At 25.6% G+C, this 15869-nt stretch overlaps 1 protein-coding gene across 6 annotated transcripts in view; it reads left to right on the forward strand.

Annotated features, from left to right (window-relative positions):
• The window catches only part of LOC107443983 (protein kinase C-binding protein NELL2), a 119722-nt gene that overhangs the window by 82954 nt on the left and 20899 nt on the right, over window positions 1-15869 (forward strand). For 2 of the 6 annotated variants that reach the window (XM_071187307.1, XM_016058024.4), the window contains exons 1-3: window positions 222-587; window positions 11106-11237; window positions 15010-15160. In XM_071187307.1, coding sequence (XP_071043408.1) covers window positions 467-587; window positions 11106-11237; window positions 15010-15160 — 404 coding nt within the window. In that variant the 5' untranslated portion in view covers window positions 222-466. Of the gene's footprint in view, window positions 1-221; window positions 588-11105; window positions 11238-15009; window positions 15161-15869 lie in introns of those variants that run through there. The other 4 variants (XM_016058023.4, XM_016058025.4, XM_071187310.1 and 1 more) reach the window with 3 other exon arrangements.

A 15869-nucleotide genomic window follows, 5' to 3' on the forward strand; every position in this document is an offset into this window, starting at 1 on the left:
ACACACACATACATATGTGTATATATATATATATATATATATATTATGATTCGTAAACAGTTATTAATGTAAAAAGAGGAAAAGAATTTTAAAGTGGAATAAGAGCATATTCCCGCGTTTTTGAGGCAGGCAAAGGAAACAGCGCCAAAGTCGCCCAAATTTGGCGACACGCACTCAGGAAACTGAGGAACAGTAACCCTCCTTTCATCTCATGTAGTGCCGCATTCAGACAATTCAGTACGGAGAAAAAATGATTGGAGTAAAGTAGCAGGGATTGCTCCTTCTTATCCTTGCATCTTGCCGGCTCAGCGAGTGATAGTGCATCAATTAAACTTTGCAAAGTTTATAATTATTTTATTAAATGGAGTGCATTTAGCAATGGATATATTTCTATGGGGTATACAAAAAGAATACAAAACATAATGGGATAGCGGGATCAAAGAAATGCGAGACTCATGATATAGATATGTATGAAATGTTTGGACTAGGCTTCAATAAAACCCCAAAGAATAATATTGTTTTACGGCACTGGTTATTTTTCACGATATTACACATTTCTATTGAATACATCACTTGTTTTTATTCTGGTATGTATATATTTTATTTACAATTTTTATCCGCAATTAAAATCTACAACTACATAAAAGTGTATTAATAGGAATTATTACGAAAAATTCAGCTAAGTGCATGAATAGTTGCATTATTTATTTCGTTAATAACTGATATGGATATTCACTTATCATTTTGCGTAATTCTTGGTCTCTGCAATTCAAAGCAAAAGTCAAATTCTTCGATCAATTCAGCAGAGAACACATTGCATCATTCAATCTTCAACTAATAAATTATGTAAACTGCATTGAGCTATAAAGTGCATATAATTGTTGGTAAAAAAATCTATTGTGTTAGATGTTACAAATTATTAAAATAAGCAGTAATTAATTTTTTTGCTCTATTAATTATATATTTTATTTTTAATAACATAGCCAAATTACTATCCTATCGTACATAAATTTATGCATATATATATATATGTGTGTGTGTGTGATACAGTTTATTCTAGAGCCAATATATTATTTTGGTTTTCAAATTCCAATTTATTACTTTTTATTTTTTGTCATAAATGTATATTTGAAATTAAAGTACGTATATAAGAGGTTAAATTGTTTTCCTTAAATTATTACTGTATAATTTTTTCGAATAATTAATTTGAGCATAACCAAAAATTTTTCCTTAAATCTCTATAATTATTTTAAATACTTCATGGTGTACAGTTTTGAAAGCATTATTAGTTTTTTTAGTTAATATTTAATTATATAAAAATAAACATTGTTACAAACCACTTTCTTAGCTTTTAATCTTTACTATATACTTTTCAATATTTTTTTTTTAGTAAAAGGAAACTTTTGTAATATTTTTTTCTAGCAATAAAATGTGAAAAACAATTAATTGTTTTGTTTAATATCAAATTCTTGAATTAAATTGACCATTAGTGATGCGAGTAACAATAGAAGCAGAAATCTTTCCTTTGGCTACTTTCCCAGTGCAAATATTTACTACTACAGTTTGAACTGATTTAAAAAAAAGAAAATTATAAAAAAGTAAGAACAGAGGAAAGAATAAGAAATCCTGGCAAAGAGCCCTATTTTAAACTGTTCGAGTAGTCCACGTTATTTTTTAAAAACTTTCTACTGTTTATATTAAAATATTCCATTTTGAATTAATTAATTTAAAACATTTCCAAATATTTTTTTTTTAAAAATGCGTGATTGGTTTACTTTATTGCATAATTTTTGAAAACCTTTAAATAATTGAGTTCTGAACAATTTAAAAATAAAACAAGGTAATTAATTTACGAAGAGTGCAATTTGTAATAATTATCGTAAATTAGCTGAAGTAATTTATTCATAGATACGATACTATTATAAGAATAAAAAATGTTCACAATTTAAAATCAATGAAATTTTTGCAAATAATACTGAGTGTGTTATCATTTCCGTTCAATAAGTAGTAATGTCTGAGAAATATTTTAATGTTAAATAGTAATTGTAATAAAAGTTGAATTTTTCTTGTTGAATATGAATATTCAAGGTGTTACTAAACTTTTAATCTTCATCTTGTATGATAAAACGATTTATGTTATTTTATACGACTTTAACACTCTATATAGAGGATTTTGTTCAGAGGTGATCACATCCTTTAAATTGGTAGAGTTATGATTTTAAAAAAATAAGGAGTGAAAGATGAATTATTGTATGACAGATGAGTTATAAATTTCCTGTTTTTCTGTTGTTCTTTTTCTAACCATAAATAAATTAAATTTTACTTGAAATTTGAAATTTAAAGTATATCTTAACCAATTAAACTTATAGAGAAAGGGATAATTTTCATGAAAATATAACAATTTCATTGCTGAAAAAAGTTATTTTAACATGCATGGCAAATCATATTTTTTTCTCTTTTGTAAAATTATGCATGGGGTAAGTCTAGGTTGGCCATACTTTTTTTTCAAATCTAAATTAAAAAGCTAATAATGGAGTCAAAAGAAATGTTTATGCTTATTTTAAATTTTCATACATGTGCTCAACATATTTTGAGTACAAAACAATGAGAAAACAAAATATTAAAAAAAATTGCTTGAAATTAAACTCAAATGACCATCTTTCTTTAATGCTGAGAGAAATTTACCATTTAATACTGTAAAGAAAAATTGTTAAAATATGGAAAAGTTAAAATATAGAAAATAAGATTCCATTCAGTTAACCTTGAAAAACTTAAAATAATTAATAGAATTAATTTTCCCTTGGTTAGGAATTAATTTTATCTTGGAAAATAATTAAAAAGAATCTAATAAACAAAATCTAATTCAAAGATTTAATCACTCACTTGCAAAAAGCAAAAACAAAACAAAAAAAATTGGCAAAGGTTTTTAAATTTCGTACATGTTTCAGGGAGCCATTGCTTTCACCTTACACGTGTCTTCCACTCATCATTCTCAGTTGCTGCATTGTATTCTTTTCCACAACTATCACACATAAATATTAGAAAATTCTAAGTGAGTGGATCGGATAATATGCAGTGTTCAATTGACTAGGTAATAGGATTCTATTGGATAATATGTCATGTCTGTAGATCGGATAATATGTAGGGTTTTATTGACTAGGTAAAAGAATTCTATCGGATAAGATGTCATGTCTGTAGATCGGATAATATGTAGGGTTCTATTGACTAGGTAAAAGAATTCTATCGGATAAGATGTCATGTCTGTAGATCGGATAATATGTAGGACTCTATTAACTAGGTAAAAGAATTCTATCGGATAAAATGTCATGTCTGTAGATCGGATAATATGTAGGGTTCTATTGACTAGGTAAAAGGATTCTATCGGATAATAACAAAACAATATACTTATTTCCCGATAAATATTTGACCCCTGAATAAAACAAACATTAAAATTTTACATATTTTTTGTTGTTACGTAAAGCGATGCTTTCTGCAAATTGATAAACAAGTTTACTGCTTATTGCGAAATTGCATCTGCTGCATTTTATTTAACAATATTAGAAATACACTGGCCAACATTCTTCTATGGCCATCTAACCTAGACTTATCCTATATGTATTAAGCGTGATATTATCTGTTTATTAAAAATTTACTCTTTTTTGTATTTAAGGGTAAATTTCAATCTTTATTTATTGTAAATAGGATAGGAGACTGAACTAAATCTACGCTATCCAATATAATTTTCAAAAGTTTGCTTCGTACAAGACCTAAAAACATAATAAGACTGACAGCAATAAATGATGTAAAGGAACTAGATTACAACACATACATTCTTAAAGAACGTAAAATCATTGCCGGCGAGACGTCTAAGAATGACCTAAGGATCAAACATTACCCCATGTTTGTTTCACCTGCAATGCTTTTTCAGAAAGGGGAAGAGATATTTACAGAGTACGGACGTATATGACCATCAACAATTGCGTTCGCTTATTCGTAAAAGAGATATATAAAATAAGAGGATCATTTCAGTTTTATTTTGTTAAATGCAATAATAGTTGCAAAATGATTGGATATTTATTTTGATTTCGAACATTCTTTAGCGTGATTATGTGACGTCGCGTTGATGTTTTTTGATGTTTGCAGTTTATCGAAAAGTTTTAACAACACATTATTATAAACTTTTTGTAACTAAATATGATTTTGAAAAAAAAAAGCTCAATTTAATTTTAAAAAAGTTTCGTGAAAATGATGAATTAACTAAAAAGGAAAAATTCGACATAATGATGATTATTAAATTTATGCACTTGTAATACAAAATTTATAAAATTTTAATGACATGTATTACAATTAAATTTGTGTTCGTCAAAAAACTAAGTCAATTTCGAAATAAATTTGAATTTAATTTTGAAGATGTTTCGTAAAATGGAAAGTAAAAAAACAGAAATTCCATGAACCTAAACGAAAATATTCATAATTATGTTAAATGTCCATTTGTTTTCGTAGCTCTCAATAGCTAGTTTATCATGACGTATTGAAATAAATTTTGTTCATGTTTTAAAAAATCTAAATATTTCATCTTAATTCTTGATTTGAATCATATTTTTGGGAATAAAAGCATTTCATAGAATATTTTCTAAATTTTCGAAATGTTCACTACTTTAAATTGGATAAAAGCCATATAGATTAATTATTCTTAGAACGGTGATACTTTAACCTTATTATTATTGCAACAAATATTCAAGGTACTGATTTTATGGTTCTTTATTAAAAATATTGTAATATTTTATGTTAATATTAATGTTACTTAGTAGAATCGTTTTAGTTTCAAATGAAAAAAAAAACTTAAGAAATTCAAAATATTTGTTATAAAAATTTTTCATAATCTAATCCAGAACGAAACATCCTAAAATTTATTTATACGTCAATATTTAATAATAAAACCTCTTTTTGTAGCAGTTTTCTTAAGTTTTTAAGATTATACAAACTATTGATATACTAAAGACATTTAAATGTAATATATTCAAATAATATAAAATATAATGTATAACATTATAGTAAACAAAAATAAATTAAATTTTCTTATTTTTATTTTATTACGATAATTCAATTCAATATTAATTTTATTTAACATTTTTCGTTTAATTTTATTTATATGTGACCATATTATTAAATTCCTTTTAAAACGAAAAAGCACTTGCTCTGAAAGAATTTTAAAAAAAATCCACTCTCCCCAACTCTTATAAATCTGAAGGAATGAAATACCCCAATATTTATTCAGCAATAAAAATTCTGTTGCTAGAATCGTACAAGGAAATAGGGAACCCTCATGTAGTTATATTTCATTTTTTATAGCTCTCTCCTCCCCACTTTCACATTTTTTCATAAATTTCGCGAGCATGAATAGACTTGTATGAGTGCAAATATAACTGGGAAAATAAAATTGAAATACCAGGTGCGCAATCTTTCCGGGAATTGAATTCCACATTCTACTGATTGAAAATGTCGATTTTGTTAATTCATAGAAGAAGCTTCCAACCTGTTCTAAAAAAAAGCTCTTCTAGTCCTTCTTATATACATCTTTCTATTATTTTTTTTGATACTTATTAAAAGAGAAGTTTTGTATGTTTAACTTAATTCTAAATCCCAGATATACTACTTTTATCTCATGACAGTGATAAGACATATCCTATTTCTGTTTAGGTTGAGCCATAGTATATCAATCAAACAGAAATTAAATTTAAGATGGTTTAACTTGCATGATAATGTGTTTCAACTTGCCATCGTATTTTTAAATTCTTTGTGATGCGTCGGTTAAAATAGCCTCATATTTTAAATTCAGATTAATATAATAAAGAATAAATCAGTCTAGTTACGACTAAATAATATTACCTGTAAAAATTGCAAAAGTTAGCAGGTATTGTAGTAAAGTTGCAGTTAGTACGATTTTATGGTTCAAAGAACTTTGAAATTTCTAACAATGTATGTATCAATAGGAGATATAAATATAATTGTGTATTAATTGCAACTCCTTGTCTGTACTTGAAAAATATCATTCCAATTTTTATAAATAAATTTAACACTATTAACGTAGAACGTTTGAATATAAGCCATGTTTTTTATTCTATTTAAGTAGAATCGCAGTATAGAATAATCAAACTTAAGATAGTTTAATTTGAGGAATAAAATTGCTCATCTGGACACCGTATTAAGTTTTCCGCCCGAAAGTTTCAAAGTGGTTCAAAGTTTCACCAGAATAAAACTACCACCTTAATCCCACATTAATATTAGTTCCACATTGTTTTATTCTTCCTCTGCTGTTTTACGTTCTTTTATGAGAAATGCTTTAATATTTTGATTTTTTTTTTCGTTTGTTTTTTTAGCTTTACAGCAAAATTATCCAGATAAAAATTAAAGACTAGTCTCACAATCAAAATTAAGTTAACTGGTGGTTCAAATATTAAATTTTCTCTGCCTTTTTTTACAATTTTTATCAAACATATTTGAAAATTATCTTTCTTTTAAGTTTTAAAACTATTAATTTTTGCAATTTTCGCATTTAACTACGATTCACTGCTCCTCTATATCTTTTTTTTATTTTTAATAAATGCTTTTTTCTATTTTTAAGAAGAAATATTTTAAAATAAGCTTTTTTTGTGAAATAATTTAAACCAAAAAAGAAAATAGAATTTGGAGTCCAGAAAAAAATCGCAATGCTTTAAGCGAAAATTTCATTCATTTCATTGCTTTTTGCTTTTCAAACTAAATTCTTGATCTTTAAATACTATACGAATGACAAAAGCATAGAGTATTGCTCGAAAATAGTATACAAACTTTGTAAATATAATTTGTAAGTTAACATAAATGCATTTAAACACATGTAAACTAAATATCCGAGAAGAGCAACTCTAGGACAAAATAGATTGAAAAATAAATATACGTTGTAGAGCAAAAGTTTTCCTTCATATTTTGAATGCTATTACTTTAGAATAAATATTTAAAGTTTCGTAAATACAAAAGTCAAAACTGTTTATTTAAAATGTTTATACATTTAAACTAATACAATATTTCTTAAATGTGAATTTCATTGAAATTTTAAGTAACTGATGTATGTGTCGGAATATAACAGCATACATAAAGACAGATAAAAAATTTTAAAACAATCTTCTAAATTCACTGAATGCAAACCATTCCAAAAAAAAAAACACACACAATAAAGATCAGTAAATATTGATTCTAAATTCCATTGCTCACATTTCTGTTATTTAATTGAACTAATTTGTATTTTAAAGGCATTACTTTTTTAAAATTATATTATATTTATTAAATAAACTAGCAAATTTTTATAACTAATGTCTCTTTCAATAAATCTTGTTTTCATTCATAATCCAGTTATTTTCATTTTAGACAGGCTTTTCCTTCGAAATATAATTTTAACGAAATTGTAGGTTAAGAATTTGAGACGCTTTAAACGTTTTTAAGTTTCATAGCAGATACCAATTTGTGTAGAGGTGTTGTTTACCTACTAGTTTGAGCATAGTTTCCATATTAACTTCTCATTTAAGGCAAGACATTCTGTCAAATGATATGAAAATTTAATCGTGAAGTTTTAATAATTCTTGGCAAGAAGAAAATGGACATTTATAAGAAAATTCAAACTTATTTATTTTAACTCATAAAGACGATACAAAGTCACTCTGCCTATACAGAACAATTCAAAAGATTTGAAGCATGAATTACTCATTAGTATCCCTAGTACCTTTTTTAGGGACAAATGTAAAAATATAATCGAATAATTTACCTATCATTCAGTACAAATTATTTTTCGATACATAGTGCATGTACTTTTCTCCAAAATATTTACTCACAATTTTAATGAGTTCGTTAAAAATACGTTTTTAAGTATTGAGATTCTACAATATTTTTCTAGACTTTATTTAAACTATAACATAAGGGGAAAATATTTTCCTCTGACTCACTTTTATTTATTTTTTTTTACTTATTTATTTTGCAATGAACTTAACGTGAACAGTTTAATCAGTTATGAAATGTATTTTTGAAAGTTTCAAAGCGTGCTTTTATTAGTACTTTCCTTATTAAGATCAAATATAATTTTAAAATTCTTTTTTAGTTTAACAAAATTATATTATTGAGATCAAAATTTTTAATGCATGATTTCAAGCTTCTTCTAAAAATTTCTCACAATTTTACGATATCACTTTAATGAAATACTTTCATATTACGTAAACTAAAGCAAAAATAATATTTAAATGAGCAGTTTTTAAAGTACATAAAGTTTAAAACAAACTATTTATTTTGTTTATTTACTTATTTTATTTATTTATTTTATTTGTTTATTTATTTTATTTATTTGTTTATTTAATTAATTAATTTATTTTATTTATTTGTTTATTTATTTTATTTAATTCATCTATTTATTTATATTTTCTATTTTTTTTTAATTTAGGAGCAATAGTTACGCTTGTTTTTATTTTATTTCAATTACTTTTACTGAAAAAAAAAGTTTTTTTTCATGTAGAACATCTACAAATGCAAAACAAATACAATAAGTACAAATAAAAATGCAAAAAAAAAAAAAAAAAAACTCTAACAAAGAAAGAAAAAAACATCACGTAACTCAATTTTACAACAATATTTCATACTTAGGAACATCCACTGGCGTGCAAAAGTATCCGTCAAGTGTATCTGGAATAACCGCGTTGTTTTTATGCATATAACTTTAAGATAAAAACTTTTACTAACCTTTTAAAAAAACTTTTAAAGATGCATATAAAAATGCGTTAAAACCTTTTAAAGATATAGCTGCGTATGTATGTGTATACCTATATATATACATATATGTATATGTAAAAATATATAAACATAACTGAGAAATAATTTTTTCAGATAAAATAAAAAACAACTGGGTTTTAATGAGCATGCACTTTTTCCTATCTCAATTTTTCACATAAAAGTGTAGCATTTGTTTTGGTTTAGAAATTAGTAATTAAAAATAAATAAATTATTTCTTTTAAAATTAAATGATATACATTTTTTTTCATTTACTAAAATTATTTCCTTATTTTAGCTCTAAATAATTTCCTTTTGTTTCGATTCTAAATTAGTTTTTATTTAGTTTTATACTTTAACAACCAAACATTACAGATGTTTTTAAATTAATTTAACTAAATTTATCTTTAATTTTTCATTCAAACTTCAACACCTGAAATCTTTAATTATCTTTAATTTTTCATTCATTCAACACCTGAAATATTTTAAGATGGATTATATAATAAATTAAATATGTCTTAAGCGTATTTTTCCATTTTTAAACACAATTATTCATTATTTTGAAACTTTGGAAAAATCTATACATAAACACTTTAGAGTTGTATAAAATTTCAATTTTCTAATGTGTTAGGAATTATCACAACGAACGTAATTATTCTTATTTTTGGTAATATCGATAATTCTAATTTAACTAAAACTGGGCTTAAATTCTTTCTGTTCATCAACTTCTTCATGCCACCATGTATCTACTATCGGATATAAAAGCATAACATTTATTTAAGTGATATTTATTATTGCTTTATTAGCAAAAATTAAACAAATGATAACATCTATAAACGATACAGTAAAACTTTTTACCGTTTCCTCAAAACAGTTAGAAATAAAAACATATTATATTAAAAAATAATATAATAGTTATAACTTTTAATAATCTTGTTGTATTTTATCAATATAATGTAACCATTTTCTTTCCTTAGAAGAATCTTATTTAAATAAGAACTTATATTTACATTATTTCAAAAAACTTCATTAGTATAATCATAAAAGTTTCGAAATGTTTAAAATTTCATTAGTTTAATACTTAAATAATATTTTAATTTTCGATGGATTATAACTATTTACAAATGTTGCAAAGATTATACATTGTAAATACTGATATCATTAGGATTACTTAGTTACATTTTAAATCGAATCGTCTTTGTGGAAAGTGTCAGGCGAATATTTTTAAAGAAAATCCTAAATGCTTCGGCTGGCAAAAATTTTTCAGAGGTATCGCCATCTATCGGAAATTAAATAAAGCTTATTCAATCATGTCAAATTTTGGGAGACTATGATCATTTTGTTTTTAAAGATTTTTAACAACTATGACCAACCGGCTTTAAATAACTTAAATAACATAAAATTTAATTTTTTTCTTTGCTTATTTTAATGCAAATCATTGGCTAAAAGACTACCATTTTACTTTAATAACTGTTAATTCTTAAGACTTAAAAATACAGCTAATTCTATAATGCTAAAACTGCTAATTCTATAGTGTAAAAATATTTCTCTTAAATAAAAAGAAGAAAATTGGGAGCACCTAAAATAATTCTTTCCTAATTTTTAAGGTTGTAGATCAAATCTTGCCATATTTTCCTATTAAAAGACATGTTATCAGTTTCTCATCTTTATTCTTCTTTTAATTTAACTAAACATACTTTACTATTTCTTTTTTTTTTTTTTTTCATTTTAATTCCTCAATGGCTATTAAACAACGGGCGAAGATGGGTGAATCAATACTTATAACACATTCATATGAATTTTTTTTAATAATTGTTTTATGAAGAAATTTTTTTTTTCCAATCTCGTGCTATTTATTTTACTTTTCCCCCATTTTAATTTCGACGTAAGCGACAAAAAAATTGTACAGTTGTAAAGTTTCACGATTTAATTCTTTATCGAATATTTCGTAGGAGACAAAAAGAGGCAAATGTATATTTTTAAAAAAATTATTACATGAATTACTTTCAATCCCATGTTTTTACACTTTTTGTCATTCAGCTTCATATCTGATATTACGTAATGGAAAAAAATAGATTATTTTATATTTGTAAAACAAATGAATATAATTTATAGGTGTAATATATCCTTATGAAGTGCAATATTTTCCTTTTAGTTTTCAAACATTTCAAATATATTTTTTTTTCAAGAGTTACAGTTTTGATCAAAAACACTTTTTACCATTTTAGCTTATTTTTCGCAATTATATAAGGAGCAAAAATAAACAATTTCATATTTGCAAAATATTTCAATCTAATTTATTAATTTTTATTTTTCAGCCTCAGGTTTTCACGTTGATACGAAGCATCAGTTTGATCTTATAGAAGGACTTAGAGTTTTTAATAATACTTATTCTGGCCTTACTGTAGTTGAAGGTATTCATCATCTATCTCCTGCTATTCTTCTTCAAGGTAATTTTATATTCAAAATTAATGCAACTTCATAATTCCATTAAATGTTTCCACTTTAAATGCCAACATGTAAATTGATATGATAAATATGTATTATTATAAAATTCTACTACTTTAATTCGAAGTTTACATTTATTTGTTATTTTTATAATTACTTTTCAAAATCTTCCCCTAAACATATGCAAATTAATTTTGTACCAACACTTATTTTTGTTTCTATGTGAACATTTTCTGAGTGCATTTTTGATTATTTCTTAAATTTTACCCTTTATTTTATTTTTAAATGAACATTTTAGTTTTATTTATTTGATAAACTGCTTACTTTAAATATTAAGTAAATTTTAAGTCCATCCCTTACTATGAGAATATGAGAAATGGGAATTTTGAACATGTTTTGATATTCAAATATTTAATTGGTAAGTAAAAGGTTTTTAATAAATAAGTTTCAAAATTTATTCGCAAAATTCGGGGTATTTAAGAAGACGCTATTACAAAAGACTTATTTCGAAAATGAGGTAGGTTACAATACATTGTTAATAAATATATTGGATGTTCTTAGTTCAATTCCAAATATCCCATTTACGCAAAGTAAGTCAATTTTAATTGTTATGCTATATTTGTGATTTAAAAATAAAAATGGGAGGACCAAATTCTGAATCCTCTATTTTTTCAATTTTTACTTATTTATTTTTATATTTTATTTTTTATTTAATTTGTGCAAATACACATACTTTTCCCATCATTATCAAGCATGAAACTAATAAAGTGATTTCTTTTCAGCAAACAGTTTACAATTCATGGGTTAATATAGTCTTTAATTGCATTGGAATTTCACATGAAATAAAGTTTACAATGTTAAATTTACTTATTACTTTTTTCATATTACTTTTAGTTTCTTTATTTCAAAGCTGCGAAACTTCTGTTCAATGCAAAAGCAAATCCTTATAAAAGAAAAAAAAATTGGAAATATTTTGGTTACTTTTCGCCTCCAACAACAACAGCAAAAGTCCTTAATATTGTTTTGGTTTAATATTGAGGTATTGTTTCAATGAAAATTACTTTCTTCTAATGGTTCGAAAGGGAATATAAAAATAATTGTTTAAATTTATATAAATTTAATCACTGTTATTCAATTCTGCAGCTAAAAATAACTACAAATTTTAGCTCATTTTATTTCAAAAAGTATCAACATGTAATTTACTGAATAATTTTTAAATATGTCATTCTAGATTTGCATATTAAATTTTTTTTCCGAAAATTTCAGATTTTTATTCAACAATAAATTTACTACTTGTTTTAGTTTTTCTGTAACTTATTTAAGAGATAACGAGATATTTATTTTTTTGAACTTTGTAAAACGATTTTGAAATAAAAATGTAAGCAATAAATACTTCGGGATCTTTTCATAAAGATAAACAATAACATGGGCAAACAATTCTTTTCATCTCGTGAAAAATAATATATCTGCGTGTATGTCATTAGAAAGGGCTCTGTTCTGGGAAAAAATACCGCCTCGTTCTTACTTTATTGTCTTAGTGATTACCATATTTTAACCCCTCATGCATATCTTTTAAGTATTTTTAAGCATAAAAAATTATCGAATATCATGGAAAAGCTTGGATGCTCTTTTTTTACACAATTCTTCTCCCTAGCAATAATAAAATTTAAACCAATGCTCAGCAGTCAACTCAGTATTTTTCACCTTCGGAAAAATAAGACATGTTCACTTACTTGATAACTCCTATTTGAATATCTTTCTAAGCGGGCACTTTAAACTGAAAATTTCTTGACAGGACAAGACAGTTGTTTAAACAACGAAAAAACTTTTACATACATATTTTTAAAAAAATAGAGTTGTCCCATGCTTTCTGTAAACGTATTTCAGTTTATTTTATCGTCAAATGGGGGGGGGTTGCAAAAACCCACATTATTGAAATTTCCAGTGATTTATTGTGAGCCGTATCCTAAAATTGATTTTGTATAGTCCATTTGAATTATTTTTGATTATTTTACTTTATGGTATAGGTAGATTTTATTTTTTTATAACCGTCGTTGAACAATCAACCGAATTTTCGTTTACGACTACCAATGTTTACCAATGTTTCTTGTAATTTTGAACCCAATCCAGAAGACAAGGGCACTCCTTGATCGAGTATTGGGAGCAGTTTGCCTTCGTGGAGGACTTTTTAATGAAACTAACCAGCTTTTGCGTTAGATAGAAAGGAAAACCACGAAAATCTCCCACAGTTAGACTGACGTCAGGGGGACTCTAACCCATGATCCGCCTACAGCTGAGGATATTTTACGTCAGCACTGTGGCAGTTCAGCCAGGTGCAGAATTTGTATCTTCCAGCCGTCACAGGGATTTGAACCCGGTTCACCGCATTGGAAGGCGAATGTATATATATAATATATGATGTTGTTGATTTTTGTCAAAATTAAAAGTCCTTATTTTGAAGGATCACATTTTGTGCATACAAATGCAATGTTTAATTAAAAAATATCTTTTTTAAATCGTGTATTCTTTAATCCAACCTCTAGTATTTTATACTCCTTCATGCGAGTAGGATGCTACAATTCTTTGAGATCATCTTAACCCGAATGCACTTGACTCATTTTCCTCCAAACGGTACTGTGTTGCGGTAAAGTGTTGCGAGATTGCCGTCAAGCATGTAAAATTCGATCACCGCCTGGTTTATGCCCCACATAATACATCGAATCATAGCGTCGTCTTATTCATGTCATTGCAATTAAATAAAATAAATGGGGCTCATTTTTTTTGTTACAACTTTTTTTAAGTTAGTAATCGCTATTGCATCCTCTCTTTTTCCGACCATTATGTTGTCATTTAATGTATCAATAAATAGAATTGTGTGAGTGCGCCCATTTCCCCCCTATTTTACCCCGGCTCACCCAAATATTTTTAAAATAAAAAATACCCTTTTAAAATTTCTCTCTAATATATTCTTCCATTTTGTAATCAGTTTAAACCTTTTTTTTTTAAAAAATATGATCAAGGAAAAGAGTTTTTTTTTCAGGGGTTGTATTTAGGGCGTGTAAATTTTAGTAGTTTTAACAAAGGTCATATTAGTATAAAATTTTCTCTTTTTAGAGCTTGAACAGTATGCTAAGAACAATAACATTACAAATTCATTGCATTTTCATTTAAATTCATCAACATTTTACTGCGCAAAACTAAATATTCATACTTATATTTCTATAAATATTTTTAAGCAGTCAAATCTTGAAACCATAAAAAGAATTTCATACATCTGCGGTTTTCTATTGATACTGAGGCGATAAAAAAAAATTGGCACTTTAAACGCATTGTCATATTTAAGATTAAAAATATCTTGACAATTAACTTTTAGCTTGTCGAGATTTTTTAACAAGTTTAAGATACATTAAACTTTGTGCAAAAACATGGAATTAATCAAAAAAACAAAGTTTTTAAACTTTATGCTTGCGCTTGCTTTGACCTTGCCAAGATTTTTTTTTTTTGCCAGTACTGTATTGCTGTTATTTCTGCAATATGAGAAATCGTTCAATCAAAACATATTTACATAAATTTTAAATCCGTCATATTTTAAGTTATTAAAAAACGCCTTTTTTAAACGCCTTTATATCTAAAATGTGATACTCATTATTTAAATAGACAAAAATTCTAAATGTTTCTAATTTCTATTCTGAAATTTGTAAAAGTACAATATCAATACAAATTATGAATTCTCTGAATAAATGCACTTGAGTAAAAGAAATATTTATTTCTTAGGTGACTCCAGGCATTTACAAATGCCTGCAGATATGTTGCAGAAAATTGCAAATCATTTGTCTGTGACAAATGAGTTTAGTTTCATAGCAACATTAAAACAAGAGGAAAAAAATTCTGGGACAATCATTTCATTTGCTAACGGAAATGAAAGGTAAGGTTAAATTTTAGTTTGTCTCGTACTTCTAAAATTTCTATTTTTTCAAATTTAGTCTATAATTTTACTTTTTCATGATTAGTCTAGAATTTCTACCTTTTCATGATTAGTCTAGAATTTCTGCTTTTTCGTGATTAGTCTAGAATTTCTACTTTTTCATTTTTAGTCTACTCTTTCATTAAATTACTTGAGGTGCAATCATTTAGAATTAAATCAAAGGAAAGTACATTGGTTGACAAGCAATTCTCATTCAAGTTTATATCTTCTTTAAAGAATATATCATAATACTCTTTTCTTGTAAATGCTTTCTATTTACTTGTAGTTTGAATGTATTCAAAATTTATAACAGCTGTTATGATTTGAGGTAATCTAAATTTTGACTTATTTTTATGGATTAAAACAACTTTGAAGAAATTCAGTTTTGCGAACTAATAATAATAAAGGTAAAATTTTGCTTTTTTTAATATAAAAAATGAATTATGTAAAAGGTTTGAAATTAATACTATTCTGTGAATTAAAAGTATATTTTGCCATAAAAAAATTTCCAGCGGATATACTTTCTAAAATAAGTAGATTAGTGTTCCTTTTTTTTAAAGTATTCAAAGAAATAGAAAGTTATTGCCTTTAACTGCATAATTAGTTTCTTACTTAATTTTGTCAACCATTGTAGTTTCATACTTTTAGTATATATTTTTTGTATCTTATG

Source organism: Parasteatoda tepidariorum, chromosome X1 (assembly GCF_043381705.1).
Source record: "Parasteatoda tepidariorum isolate YZ-2023 chromosome X1, CAS_Ptep_4.0, whole genome shotgun sequence".
NCBI lineage: Eukaryota > Metazoa > Arthropoda > Arachnida > Araneae > Theridiidae > Parasteatoda > Parasteatoda tepidariorum.